General features: G+C 40.9%; 1 protein-coding gene and 1 long non-coding RNA gene across 5 annotated transcripts in view; one reads left to right on the plus strand and one right to left on the minus strand.

Moving 5' to 3' along the window:
* Positions 1–17,618, minus strand: part of PPM1E (protein phosphatase, Mg2+/Mn2+ dependent 1E) — a 67,538-nt gene extending 49,920 nt beyond the window's left edge. The window contains exon 1 of one of the 4 annotated variants that reach the window (XM_083806295.1): positions 17,195–17,618. In XM_083806295.1, coding sequence (XP_083662421.1) covers positions 17,195–17,586 — 392 coding nt within the window. In that variant the 5' untranslated portion in view covers positions 17,587–17,618. Of the gene's footprint in view, positions 1–2,718; positions 4,515–4,745; positions 16,609–17,194 lie in introns of those variants that run through there. The other 3 variants (XM_083806296.1, XM_083806297.1, XM_083806298.1) reach the window with 3 other exon arrangements.
* Positions 17,619–17,972: 354 nt separating this feature from the next.
* Positions 17,973–22,668, plus strand: LOC310884486. Its single transcript, XR_014574234.1, has 3 exons — positions 17,973–18,110; positions 18,692–18,747; positions 20,210–22,668. It is a non-coding gene; the product is annotated as an uncharacterized lncRNA (long non-coding RNA).
* The last annotated feature ends 467 nt before the right edge of the window (positions 22,669–23,135 follow it).

Below are 23,135 nucleotides of genomic sequence, written 5' to 3' on the forward strand. Positions count from 1 at the left end.
CACCTTTTTGTTGCATCTTTGGGGACAAGCTCAGAAAAACAAAAAAGCTTGCTTTGTCACATTTCTTCTCTGGAGAATTTAGAAAAAGAATCTATTTGTACCATTGCAGGTTGAAAGAATCTGAATCAACAGTGACTCGCTCAGCTAGTTCCTGACTCAAAGACAAGTGAATCGAGAACACACGGCATCTTTTTTCCCCAACTGTAGCAACTAGCCCCTATGGATTTTACACATTCAAAAATACATTTATGATGCCTCATTAGCTTGGCTTGATGAATAAATTCCATCTATCAACATTTATTTTACTAGATTTCACTTCTACTATACTTGACTTGAAAAGGAAATGAAGAAAAACGTAGGCTTGCAGGAACTATTTGCACAAGGACTTCATTATGGGTGAAGAAAAACAATTTCAGAAGCTTGTTTTTTGTGGGTAAGGGAGAATTATTATCCACCTGCTTTAAAAGTTCTTCTTAACACTCATCTTACAGACAGGTAAGGACATCGATTGCTGTATTCAACCCAGTAAGACTGTCAGAAACAAATGGTAGCTGTATCCAGAGAGCTGGAAGTGATGATAACCTGCCTACTCACTTGGCAAGGAACTGAGGTGACACGAGGTGGTGGCATTGGTCTGGTTCTTCATATGCACCTGCCCCGACCACGTAAGTAACCAGCAGAACTATCAGCAGCACACAGCTTCAGACAAGAGCTGACTGGGGGTGAGGGGTGGCAGGGCAACAGCAACCAGAAACCCAAAGAACCACACCCTTTCTCTGCAAGAATTACTTGCGCTGGAAGATGCCATAAGGAAAACTGGTAGTGCAACTGGCGTAAGTTGTTCTGATAAATAACAGAGGACGTCAGCTTCAAGACAGAAAGAACAGTTTCTATCAGCCCTAAGTTGAAATGTATTTCTTTACAGAGTATGGGTACATATCTGTGTGTATGTATTTTTAAAAATAAAATAGCAAGCAGACAGATGTTGATTTATGGAGAGTTAGAATTAAGATAGCCTACTTACAGGTGACACCATTCAGCACTAGGTTGTTTTGTTCTATTTTATGTTACTTTTTCATTGCCATATGCTGTAACATCACCTCATCTCCAGTGTATTTTAATACCATTTTCATACCACAAAGGTACTAAAAGGCCACAACATTTCAGCAGTGTGTATATTAAGGCTTCCATCATGCAAGAATAACTACAAAATTGCTATTTTGTGTCTATGATATCTACCTGTAGAGAGGTAGCTGTAATCCTAAAAGTCTTTATCTCTCAATCTTATCTCCAATACAGTATTGAAATGACTCATGTTACCAAATGGAAAAAATAAAATAAAATAAATGCGGGCTTATGCTATGCTATATTAAAAGCTTGGCATTATTTGATTAAATAGCTACATTTGCCTGTTTTGATACTACAATCACAGATCTTACCCTTTCTGACAATACATAACCGGAGATAGTTGGCACTCTATCAACCATTCCAGACTTGGGAGGATTATAGGTGCACCGACAGTTAAATGGAGTTAGAGTCCTCTGCCAAAGATAGATAAGTAGCAAGTACTCTTTGATAAGTCCTATCAGAGCTACGGTCTGACATGAATTCCTTTACAAGGCTACTAAATCTTACGCTATGACCCTCACTATGCACATTGCCACGTGCCCCAGTAGCGGCTGAACTCCCTTGCACCAACAAATACATTCCTTTCCCTTCCCCAACTACATGCATGCTGCTTTACATTCCTGACCCAAAAGAAGAGGTCAGGCCTGCATGGCGGGGCAGGGAGGGAGAGAAGATGGGATGCTTTTGTAATAGCAAGGAGTCTAGCCAGAATTGTTAATCCAGTTAGCTGTAAAACAAAAATCTGGTGGCTTTGTGACAAAGGAATGAGGCTGCACAGTACAGTGCAAACACTCTGAGAGTTTACAAACAAGTAATAATTTCCATCATTTGCACAGAGTTACTCCTCTGAAAGCAGTTTCTGTAGAAACATTACAGTTGGGGGGCAGATTAAGTCGTAGATCTTTAGTTGCAATGATTCTTCTGCACGCCAGATTTTTATGATAATCATCCATGTAGGCACACACATGCAGAGCACGAGGATACCTGCCAGTGCCATTCAGTAACAGCAGATCGAGTTGGCTGAACTCTTTTATACGAGTATCATGATGCTAGCTTCTGTAGAATTTGGTCATACTTTCACTCACGTAACTGGGTTGCTACATCATTACAAATCCATTCTGAAATCTCTTCCTATCTTCAACATCATTTGGTAAAAGAACAGAGCTCTAGCAGCAAAAGCATTACTGTATGTGTAATGAAGATCTCAGATCAAACATCTCAACAGCTTCATTTAAAATGAATGCATTATAATTTCCTAGATTATTACCTGCCAAAGCTCAGTGGGTGGTCTCTGAAGGCCTACGCCGTCAGGAATCCCAGGTTCTTAGAATCTTGTCATATCTGTCTGCATCCACCCCCTCAGTGTTTCCAGTTTCCCTTCTTCTGCTTCAAAAAGTAATTCCCTTGCTAGCTGTCACGTTAAGATACTGGGATACAGTTCTGCTGCTGCACTTTTGGATTCTAACTGAACCTGATTGTCAAGTTGGCCAACAGAACGCAATACAACCTACTGCAGTGCCTTGAGCTAATGAAAGTCAATTTCTAATTTCTAATCTTAATTGCGATCCATAGGGCTTGAATGAAACTTACTCATACAAATAGAGGCAGAACTGATAGGAAGCATTCATATTCTGTGTGGCTATTTAGGATTATATACGATCCAGATTTGTTCCTTCAAGTTTGGGTATTTTTCAGGAAGAGGGATGCGGCAGCCCAGTGCATTATCACAGGAGCAAATCTGGCAAAGTTCAAGAGCGCAGTCAAACCTGGGAAAAAAAACTGGGAACGGGTTTAAAGTCACATGTAGTCAAACCAGCTTTGAACTGTATATTATCACTGTATAGCTATATTTATATGTGAACAGACATCCATTAAAGTGCCTCCTAGACCTCCTTGTGAGCAGCGTATTCCCTGAGGGTGTTAAGGTCTAACTCCTGACTGAGAAATCACCTCTGGCTCTTCACTCCCTCTTCTATACCCAGTGATACAAATCAACCAGGAGCATGTGAAGTTAACTTATGTTCACACAGCATTCTCTGAAATGTGACCTAGAGGGAAGTTTTATCCTTTATCAGAATTTGCCTGCTTGCCTAAATCTGTACACTAACACATCAGTTAACTGATTCTGCATTTTTCAGTCTGCTTACAAGCACATTATCATTAACCAAAGAATCTAATTTTATCTCACCAGTGAGCATGGACAAGCTTGTTTACTATCTTGACTGTCTTACACAGGATCTAGGTTGTGTATTTGTGTTTGGTGTTTTCTTATTTTGTTTTTAATTGAACTCCATGACTGGGCCAATAGTTTGTAGAGAGAACAACATCTACAAGACATTTTCAAGCATGATATCAAGGGTAACACTTCCTAAAGGGCTCTGTCTATGGTGCCATTTTTCAGAAACTTTCCCAGTTTGTTGTTCCCACCAGTGTTATGATAAGGGTAGCAATTTTAGGCACCTCACTGTAAAATGTCTTTATCGTGTCGCTTACCCTTACACTAAGTGAGAATAGCAGCCTATATTTTCTACTCATACTAGCATTAGTACTCTCTAGTGTTTTCATGGATAGCACTGTAATGGTTTTATAACTATGTGCAGAAAGGAACAGTAAACTTAGAGTAAAATCAATCACCCTGTATCTAACTACCAGTGCTGTTTTAGAAATGCATTGCTTTATCTTACACATAGTTTTTCTTGGATTACAATTACTACAAATGAATAATTAACTTTTGCAAGCAAAAAGTGACTTCATCCTCCTACAATTAACTGCATTCGCACCACTGACGTGTAAACTCTATTTGGATCCAGGAGGATGAAAAAACAATGAATCTGTGGAGCACTGACTTGTGGAAAGCTTTCTTTCACAAGTTATCCAAGCATGTGGACTGGAACACAGAACCTTGGGAGTCATTAATATATTTATTACAGCTGCAGGTTCCGTATTTTGGTATTAAGTGACCACAGCACTCCACACAAATTCTGCTAGCAGCAAGCAGCGTACCAGATCTCTTACATATGAGAAAGAACAAATCTAGTAATCACCAATTCCATCCAAATTTATGTATTTGGGTGGCTGGAATTAGTTGATCAGTTACAGTCTTTGACTTTTGAAACCAAGTACGTCGACCTCCTCCCAGTCGCTAACAAGCAGCAACCAGAGTTCATTAACACCAGCTTCTTAGGCAGCTTTGCTAATGTCAATGTACTTCTGGTTTTTATGAGACTTCTAGACAATAATAAATTCTTATTTCCCATTTATAAAACAGTAAAATAACATTAGAGAATGATAGATTTAACCTTTCAAACTGTTCCTGGAAGTATAAGAACATCTATATCTGATTTGAATACAGAAACATTAGTTAAACAAAACCATTTGGACTGTCTATTTACCTTGCCAAACTTCCTTCATCATTAAAGAAATATTCAATACTGATTTAAAAAAAAAAAAAGGACTGTGAAACCTCAGAAAAATTACAGTCCTGTAAATCCATGAAAACAATGTTAACGCTGTTGTACTACAGCTGCTTTTGACAATGATTGGATAAGTAAGAGCGTATGGTTCCCCAAGAACATACAGTTTTCACCAAGGAACAGAAAAAATATACAGTTTCTCACCTTGGTGAGGGAGAAGGGACACCAGTCCTTTAGTTTTCATCGATTTCAGCTATCCAACTTTAAATGGAACTGATCAGGCTATTAGGTTCAATCAACACTTTACTCAGATGTTTAAACACAGCCCATTAGGTATGAAGTTAGCAGGTAACTGACTAAAGAAGTGAGCGAGCTAGCAATTTCTTTTAATAGCGTTTTAGCTGATCTGATGTTTCAGGTGGTCTCATCCCTCTCACAACTCCTTTTTTAATTACTTCCATTTGACAGAGTGTCTATTAGATTCTCTCAATCTGCCTCTTTACTCTTAAAGCGTTAATTGGCAGCCTCTATGGGTGTTTGGAAAACAACCCCGTTTAGATTTCCCTGGTTACAGGTTCTATCACCAGGTTTTCAACCATTAGCCAAAACGTTCACTGTGTTAAACTCAAAAACTGTGCTTTTCACCTTTTGGAGAAATCATCCCAAATTCTGAGTTGCGCAGAATCTCAAGTTCTACCACCTTCTTCCGTTTCTTCACTGCTTCTCACACATCATTAGTATATGGCAGTAAGTGAAGTCTATATATATTCTACAAATAAATAGCAGAATCTAACTCTTAACGCTTAAAGGCATGCTTCTTCTCTATAGGTCTTGTTTATAGAAAGACATGAAACTTTTTTGAAGGGGGCAGAGGGTAGGGAGAGAAGATACGGAAGGAAAAGGATTTGGGGAGGAATTTTTTTAAACATTTACTTTAAAATGAAGACCGTTTTGCTCTTTTTTTTTAAAACTGTAATTTTTTTCCAACTTCCTGTCCTGTTTTATGTATTTATCCTTCCTTATTCACAGAATGGAAAAGTAAAACAAATCTTTCTCCAAAGAAATATGTGGTAAATTAATTGATGCAGTTCCGAAACATAAGAGTCGATGGAACTACAGGAAGTGTTAGTTTATTCTTGGATTAAAACGTAGCAATTTTTTGAGGGTCATATCCTGTGCCTTTTTATTTAGCCCAAACTTCCTTTGGCATAACTTGGAAGCTGCTGACATGCAGAAAACGTGAATTAAGCTCCATACGCATTGTCTAGCTTGGCACTTTCCTCAAACTTTCCATGTTTATTGCTGCCACTAGTGTTACTACAAGGGTAGCTATTTCAGACGTCTCACCGTAACGGTTTTTGTCTGTCACTTAACCTTGCTCTAACTGAGACTTGCAACTTGCAGCCCCTACTGCTCCATGGATAGCATTGTTTGGTCACCAAAAATGAGCAGCTACGAAAAGTAAATACAAGATCCTGTTGAATGCCTTTCAAGAGCCTAGATGGGCACTTTAGCTAGATACAATTCTATGGTACTGCTTCCAGAAAAATACCTGATTTAGCCTGTTTTCTTCACTATCCTTGCAAGATCTAATTTGCAGCAACCTTTTTTCTAGCAAATGCTCCGAATCTTTATTCTACTGTAAGCACTAATACAACCTTCAGATGTCTATCATTGCAGAATCCCACAAGATCCCATTATAGAACACACCGCAAGGCTACCAGAATAACATGAAGATACGGTATTTTTAATTTTTTGCAGTAGTGAGCATATTGGAAAATGAGGTAAACATTCTGCTGGCACATGGTATTTAAAATAGTTTATGATCTTATGCTATTATTTCCTTGTTAATTTTAACAAACCTCATTTTTTTTTCAGCCCACAGAAATTTTGGGTTTTACTCCCACACTGAAGCAGCCCTTAATTTTTTTCCCCGCCCCCGATTTAACACCTCTGAACATTTTCTTTTCTATGTGCTAGATGGCCACAGGCAAAACAGAATGGCCCCTTTTCAGCACTGAAAGGAGGCCGTTGAATTGCTTTTCAGTCCTGCCCAAAAAAGTTCGAGTGAAGCCCGAACCAGGTTCCTGCAAAGCATCTCTCGCTGGTAACAGGCTGCTAATAGCGAACCCTCATGAGAACAAGAGCGTTAGGAAGTACCAGATCTTTCCCTAACTTAGAAGTTAAGGTAGTGGCATAGCCCTAATATCTCGCAATGAAGTCAAAGCAAGCATAAATACAGCAGTGCATAACCAGCTTTCAGACTCTGGATTCCTTTTAGGGAGTCTGCCACAACAAACCAGGGAAAAAACAGACCTTTGATGAGTTTCCCTATTTTGCAGGTCCGTTTCACTGACTGACAACGAGTCTCTAAGAAATGAATGGAAGCCCCAGGGGTGGGTCGCTCAGGTGGTGATATTAGTTAATTCTTTCTTCCTCTTTCTGTTTTATTATTTCACCCTACCCGACTAGCTGCTTTTCATATCTTCACAAATATAAAACAGACTTCCTCAAAGTGCTTTCTTTTTTCTTTCTGTACTTCCTCAACAGATGTTTTTTGTCATCTCTAATTCAGATGGCAATTTTCTCAGAATTAAAAACAGAAAATACCCCCCCAAGGTGTTACTTCCAGATATAATGTTTTGTTCCACTCCATAATAAAGAGGACGAGACTAAGAGCCAGCTTTTCACTGCCTTCTTATTCCAAACTTTTGTTTGGCGAGGTAATTTTTGTTCATCAATGGACTGATCAAAAATTGGTATCTAGGTGAGCACAGAAAAATAAACAAGGAAAAGAAATATATACACACGTACCTGTGCCTCACCGTAACATTTCTTGGGCTGTTACCACCTTCATCTTTATTACTCTTTGTCAAGACACAGATGTAGTAGCATGGCAACAGAAATTGCATTACTTCAGTTTTCAGAGGACAGTAAGTTGAACTGAATAGCTTTCAACATAACAAAACAAATTTTGCATTATTAAGTAAACGTTTTGTATTTTTAAAAATGTAATATAAAATTAATATAAATAGAACCCCTTTTACAAACAATTTTAATCAAGTTATTTAAAGTCCACTGCTTTCTGCATTAAATTTTCCATTAGTTAGGATGAAATTAAGAAGTGATTTTCAGATTTGTTGTATCCTACTATATACACCGATTCACACAATTAAAAATGCCTATTCTTTCTCCCTGTTGATGCACCTTTCTTCTCTCACCTCCCAAGACACAGGGAGAGTTTGGAATATTTTTGGGGGAAAACGTTTTAAGATATTCTGGAATTTCAAAGGAGAAACTATATTTTCTTTAATCCCTAGAGCTGGATTTAGAACTTTGAGGCTTGACTCAAATGTTTAGAAAGGACTCTGTCGCAAACATCAGCAGCACTTATAAAGACAAAGCGAATGTGAATCGCACCAACTCCATTTTGTGAGATGCTACACCAAAAGCACCTAATACCCAAAAATGCTATTCTAAAATTAGTGTACGATGTAATTAGGAAGATTTAAAGTATTCTATCCAATCATTTGGGTCATTCATAATCAGTCACACTGAAAAAGGTTAACGCCGATGAGGAAAAGTTCAAAGCACTTAAAATTCATTCTCAGCTGAGCAATGCACTGGGGAAGACGCTCACGTTACTTAACGAAGGCTCAATTCCCCGCTCCAGCCAAGCAGCCTGCGCGTCCCGCCCCAGCCAAACCCTCCTGGAAACCACATCTTCCCTTCTCCGCTGATTGCGATGGGAATTGCACAAGTGTTACATGGTGATAAGCTGAACCCACGGGTTAGCTGGAAGGTGATTCTTTTCATGAATTTTGCATGGTTGCTACCACTGAGGTAAAAAGTTAAAGGCCAGAGAGAAGAGCTCACAATAATAATAACAACAATAATGTGCAGTATTTGCTCTGAGAGCACAAGGCTGTTCTGAGAGACCAGAGGAGAGAGAGATGTTGCGAATAGATGGTATGTCCCACTTTCTCTTCAGTTTTCTAAGGCATGAATGTATCTCAAAGCTTATCCTTTTTGGGCACATCAGAACTAACAGCCATCATTAGTATTTGCCATCACAGAATAACTGTATGTACAAGCAACGCTTTGTAATCAGTTCTATGTGTCAATTTTTTAAAATCCAAGCTTTGTTAAGTTACCCATTATAACAGATGTTTATCTGAAGTTAACAAGGACAGTCCAGCATTTACATCAGTGCTCATTTCTACTGGGGGCACTTTCACCAACAATTCCCATTTGAATGTTAAAGAGACGATCAATTTGTTTCCTTGGAAAAGCTGAGTCAACTTTTGGGGAATGTCAAAAGGAGAGATTAAATCCATCTGATAAGAGATACAGCTTTTATTCTCAGTGGAGCGTACCCACTGCAGTGAGAAAGCAGAACCAAGAACAGCCCAAGGCAGCTGTGTTCGGCAAGCAGAAAACCGATCTGCTCAGTGAACGACCGAGTTCCCCCAAACCTCGAGCAACATTCAGCTTCTGACTGCTTGGTACCCACACACAGGGTGTTACACAGCTGCTAAGAAGAACAAGACATCTGAGAGCATAGCATCTTCTGAGATAGGGACCTCGATATATAAACACTTGGGTTCAGTCATGCTTGCCTCAAACACAACCATCTGACAAGCAGAATGACACTACCTACAAGTAAAGCTTCAGTTTAATATATATATCATGCTGTATATTTAAGTGTGTATGATTGGTTTTATACAAAATCTGATTTTTTTATGCAGGTGGGAATTTAGATACTTTGTCACCGGGCCACATTGCCTCAGGTGGGCTCACAGGTTCAAAAAGAACTGAATGTTTCCCCCGATTTTCAGGTGATCTATTATAAGCTAATATACCAAATACTTTGCTTAAAAATACTATTCCTACTGTGAGATTTAGCAGCACTAGCATCTAATAAAAAATAAAAAAAATACAAGCAGTGGCTAATTGAGCAGAAGTTTGTTGTATGTGAAGTTGGTACATGTGGAAAAAGAAATTTTTGTTACGGAATATGTTCCCTGTCCAGAAACAGAAAAAGCAAAGCATAACTACTTGCTAAATTCTCAACTATACAGGGTATGGGGCTGGGCCCTCTATAATTTCAAGTTAGGATTGAAAGTAAATGAATTATTCTAAAAGCTAATTAATATAATGCACGGAGTGGATTTTTTCATAACACTAATGGGAAATAACTTACCACACTCATTTCAGATTTTTGAACCTCCGTAAGAAGGTCATAGCCTGAGGTGAAAGGAACAGCCCTAGAAACAGTGCCAAGAAGTTAAAATGCCAAGTCCTATTTTTATACACTGCTTCTATTTTTAGTTACAACAGGATGGAAGTACAGAGCATATAAAAAAAATATATTCTCAAATGAGAGAAAGTACTCAAATTCTTTATTGTAAGCGAAGAACAAAAGAAACTAAACCCCAAAAAAAAGCTTAACAGACCTTACAGGATCATAAAAGATCAGCAAAAATAACTTAAAAATCATATCCTCTGAGAAAATGAACTTCAAGAAGCTACCCACAGTTTTACCCAATTAATCCAATATTCCTTTTATTGTAATTTCAGCTACAAGAAAGTGCAAATATTTCACAATTCAGACTTGCCTGCATCCAAGTACATTTCTGCCATGATCAAAGTTTAGCAGTCAACTTTTCCATCCTGCTCTACCACAATGAACATAAAACTTCTCAACTGATTGCGTGCAGGATCCAGACCTGGTGAGCAGTACTAGAGCTTAAAATGCTGGTTCAGTTACTCAATCATTAGTTGCCTTTAGCTGTTTTCCATCCAATATAAACATAAACTGAAGTAATCCTGCAATCTAGTTAACTCGTTTAACTTCTGTATTAATTACTGAAGTACCCAAGGGCATCTATTTCCCTTGCAGTTCTAATTTATGAGACTCATGATTACTTCTTTATAAAATGCTTTATTAGACGTGGGTGATGTTGTTTCTCCCTAATGAAGTACAAAGGCACAGCAGAAATGTTTCTGTAAAACAAGCCTACAATCTGCATTCATTTCATCTAATCACTAAATATATTATAACAACAAAAATCTCAAATATTTGGTTGGCGGTTGATTTCAGCTAACTCAGAGACGAGGAACAACCTGCCGATGCGCAGCAGTGACCACTTACAGTCTTGTGGCATGTCACAGGTTACTGACATGTCACGGACACGCGTTGTTCAGGACACATTTATTTTTATAACCATTTGCGTTACGTAGTCATGGTTGCATTGCATTGCATAAGACAGTCTTGCAGCATGGTTCAAAGAACATGTAATGTTTTAAAGCGTTAATTCCATTTCATCTCGTTTCTCACATATCCTTCCTGGTTGGTGAGAATACTTATGAGGAAAAAACAAAAACCGGTACAGAAAAACAACACCAAGAAAGAATATGATGCAGAACAGCCTGGGATTATTTCAGAGTGACATCAAATATAGGAACAAAAAGATTTCTCATTATGTGTACTACATGCCCTGTTGCTTTTGCTCTTAATGTGATCATGTAAGCAATTTAGCGAGACAACAAAAAAATGAATGAGAACATATTCCAGTGACAGAGCAGTCAAGATGTTGAAACTTCTATTCACATAGGGTAAAGCCAGCTAAAATTTCAACATCAAGAAAAATATTTTTTAAAATGTTTTGTGGAAAGAGCCACAGCCGAGTAGACCATCGTTTCTTCAAAGGATAGGTGGAGAAATACTCTGTCATTGCTAAAGGTAATTACAGGGAGGAATTTTAAGGGCAAAACTATTCTGTGCAGGGTGCTTTGTGCAGAATCGCTGAAAAAACGCTAGAAAGGAACAAAGCCTAACATGCTCATCACATCCAAAAGTTAGGCAGAAGTCATTTCACAAGATGGCCAAAAGATTTTAGTTAGTCAAGGGTTTTTGAGTACCTTATAAATGAAAAATGACATATTACAAACAGAATTTATTATCCACGTTCCTTCTTGATAAGCCAGACTAGTTTCAACTGCGGTTACATAAGGACCAAGAAAAGAACTTGTTAACACAGGCCTAATTACTCAGTCAATACCTGTGCAGAAGTGAACAGCTTCACTAGGAGCAGTAGGATCTAAGCAAATTGCTTTGGGGTCAGAAAAATCTTGGTGTGAATAGGCTCCTAGCAAAATTATCTCCCCTTAGTTTGTTGTACTACTAGAAACTTTCATTGAAATAAAAGCACTGGAATGAATATAGTCCTGTAATCTGCTCACTAAGAATGAGGTTTTTCAATGGTTATATAAAGCAACTTCCAAGCATAACCACCATTGCACTTGTAAAACTCAGCATCCTTTAATCATAAATTAGTAAGAAGTTTTGAAATGTCACCATATATGTTAACCATTACAAAATGTAAATCTGCAATTTAAATAGCTCGTTTTAGCTCGTACACTTTTTTTAGAAGGAACATCAAAATATCTGATTTGATTCAGTATTTCCAAACGCGTGGGAGCATGAACTGAAGATGCCTGGAAAGCAACTTAAAGAATCTCTTGCTGGGTAGACCATTAGTTGGGTTTTGAAAGTGATTATCGCTAAATATCACCTATTTGTAGATTACCGTGATTTCCAGTCTAAGGTGCATGAAATATACCCACCGCTGAAAGCTAGGACATCACCATCACCCATTACATGGATTAAATGTCATAGGAGCATCTTTTAGAGGGCCCTAAAACATTAGCGACAACACTAGTTTCTCTTAACTTTCCATGTACATTTCTACTAGATTATGTAGAATCTCTCACAAAGAAGCACGGGGAGTTCTAGGACCAACATCCTCGGGTCTGGGGATATTGGACCGGCTGGGCACCCCCACAGACCCTCATGGCAGAGCTGGGCGCTTGCTGCTACCACCCCACAACCCCATACTGGGTGCCTGGTTCAACAGCTGCGCTCAGGAGGAGATTCCTGATCTCCGCGGGGCTGCAGCAGATGCCACCAGCCCAAGGCCACCGCGCGGTCCTGCTGCCACCCAGGAGCAAGCTCAGGCAGGGAAGCAGACTGCCGGCACAGCCACGGGTGGGAAATTCAAGGGTCCTGCTTAGCCAAACCTCCTCGCCAGGCACCATAAAATTCCCCAAAAGAAGTGCAACCAAAGTCTGCTTCAGTTGTTTATTGTGAACATGGGCCAACATCACCATCTTTATTTCCAGTGTAACTCTGCGCAAAAGAAGATTAAACAAGTACCATCTTAAAAAGGATGGTGTTTCTTTTTTGTTGGCCTCTGTGATAAACACTAGAGACGGCAAGTAGTGTGATTATATTTCCTATAATGGCTTTTACATTGCAATCAATAGAACAGGTGATAAGAGGCAAATTATAAAAGAGTAAAACATCACAGCCTATTTAATGTGAAGTTAAAAAAAAAAGCAATCTAGCATAACATATGAATTTCAGTTTACAGATACTAACAACAATGCCAGCTTTCATACAACATTGGTTAAGAAATCAAGTTAAAAACACGTATGTCTGCTTATAAAGGGAGAAGATATGGTCTCTTCACTCATCGGTGCTGGAGACAGCAGACAGAACTTGTGTTTTCAGCTGAAGAGCTTCACAAAAAGATTTCTGCTCACATAAAATTACCATGAAACGTTCTTCCTTTTTAACTTAAAATTGCAAGATTAAAGGGGGAAAAACGCTTACTTACTGTCCATATTTTACGTAATTCTAATGTTAAAAGGCTGAGTCTACGTTGCTTTTCTTGACTTTTCATAGCAAGACTGTACGGAATACTTAAACCTGTATAAAAACATTTCCTCTCTTTGAAATAAAATAGAGAGGATTAATTTTTAAAATCTCACTTAAAGCCTTACAGATTTTAGTCCTGGGATCTATGATATTCTGGGAATGTTGCATAGTACTCTACAAAGAACTCTAAAAGGGCAATCAATGCTTGCAAGTTTTTCTTTTCTTGTCCCAAGTCTGAGCAAGATTTTTACAGTCCTCAGAATAAGCACTTGGTCATCAGCACTTCAGTTAAGCAATGAATTTGACGTAACATTAAGATTTTTTCTGACACAGAATCTTTTGCAAATTTGAACACTGGAGAAATAGGTCTGCTTTCTAAGTTCATGAAAGATGGCTTTGAATTAATGTTTGGAAGCAAAATACTGCAGCACCAAAATCACTGGAAGCAAACCTGAACCTACAAATGACAGACACTCTATTAATTCCCAGAAAAGCCTAGGGATAAAAGGAGGGGATGAAACATGAGAGGGAAAGAGAAACAGAAAAGAGTGGAAAAAAGAGTAAGACACATGCAAAAAAATATACCACTGGATTTTTTAGATTATGTCATCTGTTCAGGAAGAAATCTAACAGCAAGATACTTCTGTTCCTCCTAGTGACACAGCTTCTGAGGGTGCACTGTTTAACTCGGCCTGGCCCCGTCCTCTCTTAGCAACCACAACTTTATTGATTAGTTTTTCAGATGTCTTGTCAAGAACCAGCTTTTAAATACATTACTTTTAATAAAGTATCAGTAGGAAGAGGAATAGAAAAGATTATGATGTATGGCTTGGCTGCTTCAAGTTAGTACCTTCTTCCTTTAATGTAAGTCAGAAGTGATGCCTGCTCCTGACTCGGTGGGAGCAACCCATGGGGTCTCATTTAACAGATGCAGGATTAAGTACTTACTGTATTTGCTGCTGCATTGCAACTGTTTAAATTATACAGTTTTGTCTTGAATAGGATGTTAGAGAAGATAATCACAAAATAAACTTTCAGGCTATCATCATCCAATGTTCCAATGCAATTCCTCAGGAGTTATTCTCTTTTTGGTTATTCTCTTCGTCTAACATACCTCCTATTAATCATTTTCCTGCTGCTGAGGATCACTAAGAAAGCACACGGTACACATTTTGTGGCATTTAGACAGATACAAAGATTACATTAATCTAATTTTCCAAGCATATGCTGTCTCCAGAAAGAAACCAGGAAATGGAAATCTCTAAGGGGGATATGAGTCTTTTGGAAAATAGCAGGAAAATCTCATAAATAGAAACTCTTCTTATACCGATCTGTACAGAGGCATAAAACTATTGCTTTTTTTTTCATGATTGGCAATATGTTCCCATTTCTGAAATGGTCTTACTTCTCTCAAAAAGAACTAAAGTAGAGCGCTCAAAATAGCTGAGAAACAGCTGTTGGATTTTTCACAGAATGAGGATTTATCCTCATTCTACTTATAATGCAAACCAGTCATTTGACTAATGTATAGTTACAGTTACAGAAAGCATGCCTTCACAATATAGCCCTTCTTGCTAATAACATACCAATAAAACATTCCCTGTTCCATGACTTTATGTGCACTTTTTTTTTTAACAATGTCACAACCACCAGGCACAGAAGTTTTACTCATATGCATGAAGTTTCTCGTCTCTGTAATCATCTATTCAAACCCTTCACTGTAAATGGGGAAGTCATTTACTTTTGTCAGCGGAATAACCTTTTGGCAGTTTTAAGTTTCGTTCGCGACTGGTGAGGACACTAAATACAATACTTCACCTGGACACCACTTTTTCATGCTTGCACTTACCTCGGATTCCATCACCACACAAGAAGCAGTTACTTCAGCTTAGTTCTCCGTATTATACGTGGCTTACAATATTTAAAATGCTCTGAAGAATTACATTTTGCAGTTATCTTAGCTAGCTGTACACAAATCAATGTCTACCAATCTTCAGTTAAAATATATTAGCTTACTATTGAAATGCATTTTCTAAACATTACAAGTAAGTTATTTAAGCCTTTGGAAAACAACTTTTCCCAAACGACCCCCTGCTCCCTTTATTTTGAAGCAAATGTTGCCTTTTGCTTCCTAATGTAGGTGCCTACAGGAGGAAGCCTGCATCGACTTCACTTTAAACAAAGCCAAGATACTTCATTCAGCAACCATCAAAAGATTCATACAAAGGCTGCACGAAAATAACTACTGGCAAGAGCTATCCCTTCGTAAGGAATCCTCTCAAAAGGTCTTTGCTTAATAATTTCATCCAGGAACAAGGACCTCAGAAACTGGGGAACCTAAATCTGCCTGTCCTGGGATATGGGGACACAGAGAGACAACACATGCACAAACACACAATTTCAAAATCGTTTAATAGATGTACCTTAAATAATGATTTAAAATAATCTGTTCTATACCTAAAACTTTATCACAAGTCTGTTAAAAAAAAAAACAACATCCTAAATATGTGGAACAGATGTGCCACTCTTTTCTCTGTCACATCCTATACGTTCCCTGCTGTATTCAAGAGAAAGACTTTGCAAAGGTGGCGGGGTGAGCGTGTGTGGATGGATGGGAGAGCTTTGTCCTCCGCAGCTATCATTGTGCTGCTGTCCCCATCGCCCACAAACGCAGGAGGCAGGTTAGAATGGAACAGAAGCAGACCATGCAGTTGTAAAACCCGATTCTTTCTCTATTTATTTCTTGTGACCGAGTAACACCTCCCATTACAATTATCAGCTCAATGGCAGAAAGCTCCCCGGTGTGCTGTGCATATTTTCACAGGTTCATTTGTCTCCTCCTGTGGCATCAGTTTAAAAAGGCTCCTAAAGAAACGCCACTAACAACCATTTCTATTTCCAGCCTTCAAAGCCAACGCTGAGCACAATACAAAACCCTGGTAACTCATCTTTAGGTTTCAGTCCACAGACTTTTCGCACTGGGAATAGCTCCCATCTGTTTCCTCTTTATGCACCAGCCTTTAGAAAGCACAGATCTGGAAACTGCCTGTGCACAGAACAGAGCGAGCTGGCTTTCCCCCGCTGACGGCAGGAACAGCCCCAGGATCGTGGACAGCTTTCTCCTAAGGCTTTCTTCTCCTTCCTCCCGATCCGTAAATGCACGGTGTGGTTCTCTTGATGTGGGGTTTGGGGGGGGGGAGGAAGGGAGGGACTGCCTCTCTTTCCCTTCCCCTTGTTCTCCCCTTCCTTCTTTCTTGGCAGAGGCTTCCCCATTTACACACCCTCACCGAGGGAACATTTCGATTTCGAGCCTCGAACAATCAACCACGGGCACCTCCTCCTGCTTTGGCAGTGAGACGTGTGTGTGTTCCCCAAAAAAACCAAGCTGCTCTCCAGACGGGCGCCCCCGGCCCCCGCTCCCTGTCCCGGGCGAGGCGCTGTGATGGGAGCCCCAAACGGGGGGCACCTGCCCTCGCTCCCCCCTCAGCACGAGCTCCTGCAGCCCCTCATCCCCCCTCAGCAAGGGGGGGCTCCACGGCCCCACACGCGGCCGGGATCCCCTCAGCACCACACGGTCTCCCCCTCAGCCCCCTCAGCGGCCGGAGCCACCTCAGCCCCTCACGGGGCCGGGTCCACCCCTGTCCCCCCTCAGCCCCACAGGGGGCCGGGTCCCCCTGAGCCCCTCACGGGGTCAGAGCCCCCCGGGACCTCTCAGGCTCCACAGGGGGCCGGATCCCCCTCAGCCCCTCACAGGGCCGGATCACCCCCGTCCCCTCTCAGCCCCTTACGGGGCCGGGTCCCCCCCGTCCTCCCTCAGCCCCTCAGGGGGCCGGATCCTCCCTTGCCCCCCTCAGCCCCTCACGGGGCCGGGTCCCCCCCAGTCCCCCCTCAGCCCCACAGGGGCCGCCCCCCTCTCCCCTCGCACACTCACTACTTGTACAGCTGCTGCAGGCAGAGGTCCAGGCACTCGCCCTCCACCTCCTCCTCCGTGATGTACTCCGAGAGCGGCCGGGGCAGCGGGGGCAGCGGCGGGGGAGGCGGCAGCGGCGGGGCGGGCGCCTGAGGGTCGCCGGCGTCTCCCTCCTCTGCCTCTGCCTCGGCGCCCGCCGCCGCCGCCGCCTCCTCTCCCTCGGCCCCGGGCTCCTCGGCGGCCGCGGCGTCGGCAGCGGGAGGCGGCGTGGGGGGGGAAGGCACCGGCGCCGCCGGCTCTGCCCCGAAGGGCCCGCGGAACTCTCCCAAGAACAGCTCGAGGAAGCGGCGGTAGCTCTTCTCCTCCGCGCCGCCTCCGCCGCCGCTGTTACTGCCCGAGCCGCCCGCGGCCATCGCTTCGCATTCCCGGCCGCCCGGCGGCGGATCAGCACTGCGCCCGCAGAGAGCTCCCTGCCCGCCGCCCGCCTCCCGCCCGCCTGCGCGCCGCGCGCGCGCTCCCGACACGGGGACGCGCACGCCGCTGAGGAAAGGGGGGGGGGGGCGCGCCTCAGGAGCGGGAGCGCGGCCGGCGCTGAGGGGACCGAAGGGGGGCGGGCGCGGCGCCGCGCCGAGGCAGGCGGGGGCGGGCAGACGCGGGGGCTCCTGACGGGATCCTGCGGGCGGGCTCCCAGGGCTGTGAGGTGCGGGGTCACCGCCTGAGGGGTGTCCCCCCCCCCGTCATACCCTACAAGTTACGCGAGGGAGGCAGCTCACGTCCTGCTGCCGATAAATATATTTCGTTTGTGAAAGGAATTCTGGCTTGCGTTATGTGTACGTCGCTTTTCGTTTGTGAAAGGCGTTCTGGCTGGCGTTGTGCTCCGCTGCCGGAGCGCTATTTCCACAGCTCCCGGGTCGAGAAATATCAGCGATGAGCAGGGGTAATTGTCACGTATTTAAAATAGCGCGGATACAAGGGGAGGAATGGGATCCTTAATGTCCGCTGAGGCCTTGACAAACGGCCAAGCCTCACCTGCAAAAAGTGTCCTGATTTTAATGGATTGGAATAAGGACAATAGCTTTCTGGAACCTGTTGTTCCCCGCGCTGTGGTAATTACCTCTGCGTGTCAGGTGCTGCTGTAAACCTGCCTTCTGCTCGCTGGATGGTTAGTTCGGAGCCAAACTAATTTTAGAGTATTTCCGGCAACTGCATTGACTGATCATATTGCAATCCTGTGAATATGTAAAGGCCACGAGAGTTGAAGTGGTGATTGTCACAGTTGGTTTTAGCCTTTCGCTGCCAAAAGCTATTAAAGCGGTAGAAAACCACATAGCTTCTCCCAGAAGAATATCTCCAGGTGTATTTTTTCAGTATACCAGCTATATGTTTTCAATCTAGTATCTGTTTACTTAAGAATGCCAGGTAAAAATGAGAGGTAAAAACGATTGCAGATCTCTGTGAAGAGGTAGCCAGCAGTTGCAGCTGATTACATCATTGCTTTTTTTTTTTTAATTTTTTTAGGTTTGTCTGTACTGCATCATCTATGAGTCACAAGCCTCGAGAGAATGCCTATCACTGCAAGTATCCAAAAAACAGTTTTAAGTTCATGATTAGTTGTTTTTGTATTAGTAATTCAGGTAGTTTGAGTTCCTAAGAAACTATAATCTAGATAATCTTAGTGTAGTATGGTCTCAATTCTAAAAATTCTGATTACAACAATCTAGAAGTAACAGCTAGTTCAGTGAGATGTATGATCAGCTTCATCTTGTTTGACAAAAAGCAGTTAAGCTGTACAATAAAAGATTTTAAAAGCATTTAGATAATCTTTTTTCTTAATTTTTTTTTTCTTAATTGTATATTTCTGAGTTGTTTCAAACAGCTTATAGGAGTATCTGAGAGCAATACCTACTCTGCTTCATGTCGAAATGTTAAAGTTACCAGATGTCCTTGATTCATCTTGGCAGTCCCCATGTGCTTTTCGTCATTTGTCTAATTGCAGAGGACACTAATTAAAATGAAATAGAGTAGAACTTTGCACTCGGGATACTTTGTCAAGTTTTGGCGCTATGGTCAAGTTAGTATTGTTTTGCTTCGATATTAAATAAAGAGCTTATGGCCCTAAGCCATGTTGACATTTGTTTCTGGGAGGGAAGGTGAAAAACCATTCTTATTAACCTGCAATGTGGAACATATGGTGACTGTGGGTGGTATGGCTAAGTTAGGCAGCCAGGAACCTGCTATCACTTCACTGTGTGGAGACAGCGGGGTGGGCAATTACCGCAGAAGGTAGCCACGCTGCTACTTGCTGCCGTCCAGAAAAGGAAGCTCTAAATGTGATGTATTATCAAGTAAGCACTTATCTATGAGAGGTGCGTTTGGTACTATTATAAAATGTTTTTAGTGTTTGGTAACTCTGGAAGCTAAATTTAGACTGCCTCAGTGCACTCTCAATTCCTGGGTAGCAGCAGTATGAATGGTTCCTATGTGCTGAGGTTTGGTGAATGGAAGAATTTCACAATTCATAAAGTTTTGAGCCTGAAATCATTCATTTACAACATATTTTCAAATGGAGAATAAGACTTGCACCTGACCTGAGAAGGAAACGCAGGTGTTTCTATCCTTTTTGGCTTCATCATGTTGTGGTTTTAGGAAGGTTTTACACTCCTGTGTTAGAAGGAATCTGATTTATTTTAGCCTTGAAAATGTGTCTTCCTCTTTCTCATTTTGCTGATGAGAAATAAGCAGGATTTGAGCAGGCCTTGGGGAGGTGACCTGAATAGTATGGAGTGCAAGAAGAAGTGCTTTTTAATTTTTTGTAACCTTTAGAAGTAATTCCTGTACGCTAACAAGTAGAAGACATGTAGAGACAGTAAAAAGCATTTGACAATAATACACTTATATGTTCGGATACTATACAAAAGAGTATAACAGGAAAACTTAATGGAAAAAAATGCTTTCTGAGGCAGTCTGTTTAAAATGTAGGGCTTTTGCAGTAAACCAGAAGTAATTTTTGAAGCTGTGTTCTGTTTTCCTGACCAGATGAAACCACCAGAAAAGCACGTATTTTCAAGCCTTTGGCTGTTCTCATTTCGAAGGCAATTCTACAGCTGAATTTCATGCAGTGTTGTATATGGGATAATATATTAAATGATACTTGCACTGTTGAAAGAGATTAAAATTGTATGTATTCATATAATCAGTATTGGTCACCTTGTGAATGTGTCTGTGTTCTTGTTATAGCTCTTAAAACTCAATGATATAATTATTCTTCAACTTCACTAAAATAATTTCAGTTAGTTAAGGGTAAGGACAGTGAGAATTTTAAAGGAATAAAGTGTGAAGGCTCTTGTTTACAAGCTGCATCAAGTTCCAATTAATTTTCTTAAGGTTCAGACTTTGTTCAACTGCAGTTTTAAAAAGCAAAGTAACTTCTGTCACTGCAGTTGCACAGGCTTCTTTGCCACAATAATTACTCTGTTAAGATGTTCCTGAGAATCACGGTCTCTTTCCCTCCCTCCCTCTCTCATGTTTTTTGAGGCCAAGTCAGCTTTTTAAATTTAATATTTATAGATTATTCTGAAATATCCACACTCATTGCAAAACACAGGATTTCAGGCCTGAATCCCACTTCCCAGCTGTCATGGAAATTTCCAGTCCCATTCCAAAGGAAAATTCCATTTTCAGTCTTCCATTCAGACCCCTGTTTAGGAAAGGGATTTCTCTGAATAGCAATTGTGAGAAACAGGATATTAGTCCATGCCCATTTAGTTGGATTTGGAAATCTGTTGGAGAAGAGTATGTGGAAAAAAAGAGCAAACAAGAAGCTGAGCCCTTCAAAATGACTTAACAGGTCTGGAACACTCTCAGAGCAGATCTGGCACAACATACCTTGTTCCCCATTAACAAAGGCGAAGTTTGTTACGTCATAAGATCTTTGACTGACTGATTGAAGTGTTCCTGTATATTAGTGCCTGTGGGATTGCCTCAGCAAAACACAGCGGACCACATAACACTTAGTAATGTGGTCTGGAAGTTGTCAAATCGTGAGATCATCCTGCAGGCAGGAGCACACCAGAGTCCAATAACTCGTTAAGGTTGATCCACTTCAGCTATCAGTCACTCTTCATTATCATTTTCCTTTTACTGCTAAACAGAGCTGAGGGGCACAGACCTGATATCAGTAAGCAACAGAGTTTGCTGGAAGTGTTGCCGTGCCAGGCCGTCGCTCTGTTCTTTCCATTTTTGTAACACATTTCATCCGAGGCTGAAGTCCAACAGCACCGTACTGTGTGAATCTAGCACTACTGGAATTCCTAAGCCTGAAGCTCACTTCTGTTCAGCAGAGGCAATAAAAAGATTGTACACCACTTAAATCACATTTATACTATCTTCTAGGGATTTAACGTTGTGTGTGTATTTTGCCCTTTCAGGATGGGGGTGAAGTTCCTCCTAAAGTGAAAAAGTTTAAGCCAGACTTGTTAAGGCAGGTGCCTAGTGGGATATATATAAAAAAAATATATATATCAGTCCTTCCACAGACTTAGTTTAAATGACTTGTTTGACATCTTACCGTAGATTAGATTCCTGATTCTGTGATATCCTGCTCCAGTCACAAGACCTTGAATTTTAGTCACCTACTTAAAAATGTCTATTAAAAAAAGAAGGGGGAAATCAATCACTTGTGTGAGAACCAGCAACCAATTGCTGTTGTGTCCAGACTCTGGGCATTATATTTATAATAGATAAAACAGATAGAATGGTAGGATTCACAGACTCTAAAATGTGTGTGCAGCTGATGCTAACTTCCTTTGAACAGTCTCAAATTCTGTGCTTTAGCCACAGAAATTTGCATTAATTATACAAAATTAATGAATGAATTACTTTAAAGAGAAACATTTATGTAATGTCTTCCATAACACTTGTAGTCAAATGTGTAGTAAGCCTTGGTAGTGAAAAAAGATGTGACATTATGTTAAAATCTCATGTTGACAATCTCTTACTTTGTAAGTGCAATTTTCATGCTCTAAAACATTTTTATCTACTTATATAATAAAAAAGAATCACTAAGAGTCGTTGTAACTATGTTTGCTAAAAGTGCAGTAGTTCACACTAAATAAATTAGAGTATTGGAACGATACGTGTTGTAAATTTAGAAGTCCAAAATAATGTAATGTGACATACCAAACTGAGCAAATATTACAGCAACGTGCCTGGAAACTGTGGAAAAAAAACATTGACATCCACTTAGAACCAGTTATTAAGATCCATAGATTTTTCTTTTTATATTCCTATATACATTACCAGATATTTTATATTTTAAACATTCTCCCTTTTCATTGTTTGAAAATTGTCTGTTTATATATATATATGTATATATGCATGTATCCTGATGCCTCTCTAGTTCCATTTAAATCAGCGGCAAGAAATTTTTGTGAAAAATGAACAGTATTAGCTGTAATTCTTGAAGAATGACTTCAGTAAAATATATACTTTTTGATGTATCTTTTCAGCATGTAATCTTTTTACTGCTTATATAGTGATTGAACTATTGCTTTTAATACCTTTCATTATTTCTATAGGTTCAGTTACAACTGTGTAGAGCTTAATATCTCTAATAAATAGATTGGGCATACCGTACGGATATTGCTTGCTTGTAGGAAGCGAGATGGTAGCTCACAGTTTAACAGTGGGTGCATTTGTGGGTGAAATTCGGAACTGGGAAGGTGGCCAGTTCCTGGTGATTTCATTCTTCAGTGTAGAGCATCAGCGCAGAAATCTTCCACTAGCTAAGGGAAGCCAACTTTCCTGACCCTAATCATCCAAAACCACTCTATGGCTGGAAGCCACAAGACATTGAGTAGCTTTGGGAGCCAGGGAGAGGGGAAGCCCAGGAGCAGGTAGCAGCTGGCACTGGTTCCCAGTCATGGGGAGGACTGGTGCGGAGGAGGACTGGGCAGGCTGCTTG

This window comes from Anser anser (assembly GCF_964211835.1).
Source record: "Anser anser genome assembly, chromosome: 20".
Lineage (NCBI taxonomy): Eukaryota > Metazoa > Chordata > Aves > Anseriformes > Anatidae > Anser > Anser anser.